Below are 5,092 nucleotides of genomic sequence, written 5' to 3'. Positions count from 1 at the left end.
TGACCCAGGTGCCTTCTCATTCGGAAGTCCCCTTACTGCCTCCTCAAGTTCTTCCAGGCTTAGAGGTTCTTCGCTTTCTGTTCCGCCGTCAGAACTGACAGACAAATAGAGGCGAGGAGATTCTTGATATCACTGTCCCTGCGCTGTAATCTAATGGAGTACATTTGTTTATAGTAGTCACTAAATACCTTCAGAATGTCTTGACTTTCCGTTACTAAGCCACCTGTCACATCTTGGATACATCCTATATAGGAAGCACCCTGTTGAGCCTTAATAACAGTAGCTAGCATATGTCCTACACTTTCTCCCTCCTCAAAGTATTTTTGTTTCCAGAAAAACCTTTTACGGTCCGCTACTTTCAACTGGTGATCCCTATATGTTTGTTGTGCCTCGATCCAAATAGATCAGTTCACAAATACTTCTGGGCATATACTCCACTTTTTGTACAAGTCTCAATATCTGTTGGTTACCTACTGCTAAGTCAATTCGGAATAGTCTGTTGTGGGAACTAGAATAGCAGGAGAATTGTCTGACTTTAGGGTTATGAATCCTCCAAATGTCACTGAGCGCTGCTTCCATGAATACCTTTGCCATATTTGACAATAGCACGTCCTCCAAGTTAGCGACCTCACAGTGCCTATCCATATTATAGTCAAGTACCATATTGAAATCTCCAATAATAAGTGCAGGGCCGCCTGGGGACGCAGCCACAAATGCAAGCACTTGCTTCAGTACCTCTCCCGTGTATGGGGGGGGGGGAAAATATATATTGCCACTATTAGAAGCGTTGATTGAAATACCGTGCACTGCAGGCATACATAGCGACCATGAGGGTCTATGCTTGTCTTAGAACACTGAAACAGGATCTGCTTATGTACAAGTACACTGACCCCTCTAGAGTGACTAGAGTACACAGAGTGGTATGCATGCCCTATCCATGCCCGGTTCAATGTAGCTATGGACTCTTGTCAGGTGTGTTTCTGATAAAAATACAATGGCTGGTTGGGACTGTCTTAAAGAGTTAAATACTGCGTATCTCTTGGATGCGTCACCAAGGCTCCTCACATTCCAGGCTATTACATTAACCCCCATCATCAAACCCTAGAGATAGAATTCTCTGGACACCACTTCCACTCCAAGTATCCTTCCCCAACTCTGACACCCATCTAGTGGGTGTCAAAGTATTACTAAGAGAGATAATATAGCGGTTATGGAGCGGTTCCCCAAAACTTACAAACATAGTACACCTACATAAACACATTTCCCTCTGCAACGCAGGGATTAGGGCTGTAAAACTAAAGCATACTCCACAAACGCGGGCACCTTGAGCTTATATAATACCTAAGCTGTAAAAAATTGATCTCAGGCTACTCCACTTCCAATTCACTCTCCTCCCGGACTCATCTTGAGAACATATATGCATCCTATTCTACATAACATAGTGCAATATCATATAACATATTACAGTACATTTTGCTGTAGTTTTCTCCCTATAAAGACTCTTAGTGACTATACAATAACTTCAGTGTCCCGGGTATCCCTGTCATACTCTAAACTGAAGACCCAGTCCCCTTGATATACTTATCATCTGAGGTGACAGCTGAGTTAGTCCCGCTCTTCCTCTCGGCAACGGGGGGTCATCCAGAAGATGGCTCAGGATCCGCTGACCGGCTTGTAGACTCTAGCCATTGCACCGCCGCATTAGCCGTTTCAAAGACGTGGACCTTTCCCTCTGCCACAACTCTTAGCTTAGATGGATATAGCATCGGATATGGTAGCCGTCGCTCCCTCAGGCGGCGTTTCACCTCCACATACTTTGCTCTTTTCTTTTGTACTTCTGCTGAGAAATCTGGAAAGATGAACACTTGTCTGCCATCTATTAATACATTTTCATGATCTCTCGCTTTACGTAGGATGACGTCTCTGTCTTTGAAGTGCAGCAACTTAATCAGGATCGGTCTTGGGGTGGGCCCTGGTAGTGGTGATCGGAAGGGCACTCTATGAGCTCGTTCAATAGCAAACATGTTAGACAGAGATTCTTTTCCAAACTTTGCAATCAGCCATTGCTCAAAAAAGACTGCAACATTTGTTCCTTCCGCTTTTTCTGGTACTCCTACAAGCCTTAAATTATGTCTGCGGAGCCTGTTTTCTAAATCATCCGCCTTGTTTTGCAGATAGTAAACATCATGCACAACTTTTCCTAGGTCTTTTCTTAACGGAGATACTTTATCTTCCAAGCAGCTGACCTGGTCTTCTACTTCTTTAATTCTCTTAGAGACCTTCCTTAGATCATGCCTGATGAAGGACATATTTTCTTGTAGGCTCCCCATTTGAGTATTGAGGGAAATAAGCTCTTTCCTGCAATTTGTGACAGCTTTAAACACATCGGTGATGATAGGCTCTGCCGTGTCTTGTGGAGGCTCTACACTGCTTTCACCTTCTGCAGTCGCCATATTTACTGTGGCCTCTCCAGCAACCCCCTGGACCTCTATTCTTTGGGCTTTTTGCACATGTATTAAGGGGGGAGTACACCCACCGCCCGGTGTCCCCCTTCTTCGGCTCATCAGGAGCTGTTCGGGCGGCAGTGGGAGCTACTCTTGCGAATTGTTTCAGTCGCACTGCCACCTGCTTTCATCCCCGCTCCCGCGCCATCTTGCTTCACGTACATCGCAGGCCCTCTCTCCTTCCCTTCTCTCTCTGTCTTATTCTGTTGCGTCATGACAGTAACGCCTGGCCTGCCCGACCTCTGGTGAGTGTTAGCGCTGTTTTGAAGAGTTGTGTGCCTCTATATTGAGTGGATGCAGGAGGATTAACAGGAGTCCCGTCCGGGAGAGTCAGCTTCAGCGTCCTCTCACATGCCTAGCTGTCACCACCAGACATCTGAGAAGCTCTGACAGATGTCTTTCAGAACCTCCTCCTTGAGCTTCCCTTTGTTTTGCTTTCATTTTCTCATCTCGTTAGCCTCTCTCAGCTGTCATGTAGTTGCACTGATTGCATCCCTTTAAATCCCTTCCCAGACTGCTTCACTTTGCGGTTTATATTCCTTCCTGGAGTGTGTGCATGCTGATCCTACTTCTGAGTCTTCTACAGATAAGTTTTGTTCATTCATTTGTGTTATTCTGTTTGCTGGATCCCAGGTGACCCTTTGCATGGACCCCGAGAAGGTCCGCGCTGTGCTTGAGTGGGAGCTTCCTGAGAATCAGAAGGCGCTGATGCGTTTTTTGGGCTTTGCCAATTTTTACAGGAAGTTTATTTTGAATTATTCCTCTGTTGTTAAACCACTCACTGATATGACTAGAAAGGGGGTAGATTTTTCCTCCTGGTCGGTAGAGGCGCGTAAGGCCTTTTCTAATATCAAGGAGAGTTTTGCTTCCGCTCCCATCTTGGTACAACCTGATATTTCTCTACCCTTCATAGTTGAGGTTGATGCTTCTGAGGTGGGTGTGGGTGCGGTCTTGTCTCAGGGTCCCTCTCCTGCCAAATGGCGACCGTGTGCCTTTTTCTCGAAGAAACTCTCCTCCGCAGAGAGAAATTACGATGTGGGAGATAGGGAGTTGTTGGCCATCAAGTTGGCGTTTGAGGAATAGCGCCATTGGCTAGAGGGAGCCAGACACCCTATTACCGTGTTTACTGACCATAAGAATCTGGCCTACTTGGAGTCAGCCAAGCGTCTGAACCCGAGACAGGCCCGATGGTCTTTGTTCTTTTCCAGGTTTATTTTGTTGTCACGTTCCGCCCTGGGGTTAAGAATGTGAAGGCGGATGCCCTGTCACATTGTTTTCCGGGAGGTGGGAATTTTGAAGACCCGGGTCCCATTTTGGCTGAAGGTGTGGTGGTCTCTGCTCTTTATCCTGAATTGGAGGCAGAGGTTCAGATAGCCCAGTCAGAGGCTCCTGATCTTTGTCCTCCTGGGAGGTTGTTTGTGCCTCTCGCTTTGAGACACAAGATTTTTAAGGAACACCACGATACTGTCCTTGCTGGGCACCCGGGGGCAAGAGCCACAGTGGATCTCATCGCTCGGAGATTCTGGTGGCCGGCACTTCGTAAGTCGGTTGAGGGTTTTGTGGCAGCCTGCGAGACCTGCGCTCGTGCCAAAGTCCCTCATTCACGGCCATCAGGTCCTCTCCTTCCCTTACCTATTCCTTCCCGTCCTTGGACACATCTGTCCATGGACTTCATTACGGACCTGCCTCGTTCCTCTGGGAAGACTGTGATTCTGGTGGTGGTGGACCGTTTTAGCAAAATGGTGCATTTCATCCCTTTTCCTGGCTTGCCCAATGCTAAGACGCTGGCGCAGGCATTTATTGATCACATTGTCAAATTGCATGGTATTCCTTCAGACATAGTCTCTAATAGGGGCACGCAGTTTGTTTCCAGATTCTGGAAGGCTTTCTGTTCTCGCTTGGGGGTTCGGTTGTCATTCTCTTCTGCTTTCCACCCGCAGTCGAATGGCCAGACAGAGCGCATCAATCAGAATCTGAAGACATATCTGCGCTGTTTTGTGGCGGAGAATCAGGAGGATTGGTGTTCTTTTTTGTCCCTTGCTGAGTTTGCTTTAAATAACCGTCGTCAGGAGTCCTCTGATAAGTCACCATTTTTTGGTGCATATGGGTTTCATCCGCAGTTTGGGACATTCTCTGGAGAGGGGTCTTCTGGTTTACCTGATGAGGACAGATTCTCCTCGTCGTTGTCATCTATTTGGCAAAAGATTCAGGATAATCTAAAGAGCATGAGTGAGAGATATAAGCGTGTGGCGGATAAGAGACGTGTGCCTGGTCCGGACCTGAATGTTGGTGATCTGGTGTGGTTGTCTACTAAGAATATCAAATTGAAGGTTCCCTCCTGGAAGTTAGGTCCTAAGTTTATTGGGCCTTACAAAATCTTGTCCGTCATCAATCCTGTTGCCTACCGTCTTGATCTTCCTCAGACTTGGAAGATCCATAATGTTTTTCATAAGTCCTTATTAAAACCTTATGTCCAACCCATTGTACCCTCGTCTTTGCCTCCTCCTCCGATTGTGGTTGATGGTAATCTTGATTTCAGGTCTCTAGGATTGTGGTTCTCGTGTGTCCGCGGTTCTCTCCAGTACCTC

The 5,092-nt window shown here is 46.8% G+C and overlaps 1 protein-coding gene across 1 annotated transcript in view; it reads left to right on the top strand.

The window, feature by feature from the left end:
• The first annotated feature begins 2,717 nt into the window (after positions 1-2,717).
• The window catches only part of ABCG4 (ATP binding cassette subfamily G member 4), an 87,305-nt gene continuing 84,930 nt past the window's right edge, over positions 2,718-5,092 (top strand). Inside the window, exon 1 of the mRNA XM_044277689.1 lies at positions 2,718-2,749. Within this exon, the coding sequence (XP_044133624.1) occupies positions 2,718-2,749 (32 nt within the window). The remainder of the gene's footprint in view (positions 2,750-5,092) is intronic.

The sequence above is a fragment of the Bufo gargarizans genome, chromosome 2, assembly GCF_014858855.1.
Source record: "Bufo gargarizans isolate SCDJY-AF-19 chromosome 2, ASM1485885v1, whole genome shotgun sequence".
In the NCBI taxonomy this organism is placed as follows: Eukaryota; Metazoa; Chordata; class Amphibia; order Anura; family Bufonidae; genus Bufo; species Bufo gargarizans.
Note: the sequence above shows the minus strand (reverse complement) of the source record. Positions and strands in the feature narration are given on the sequence as shown.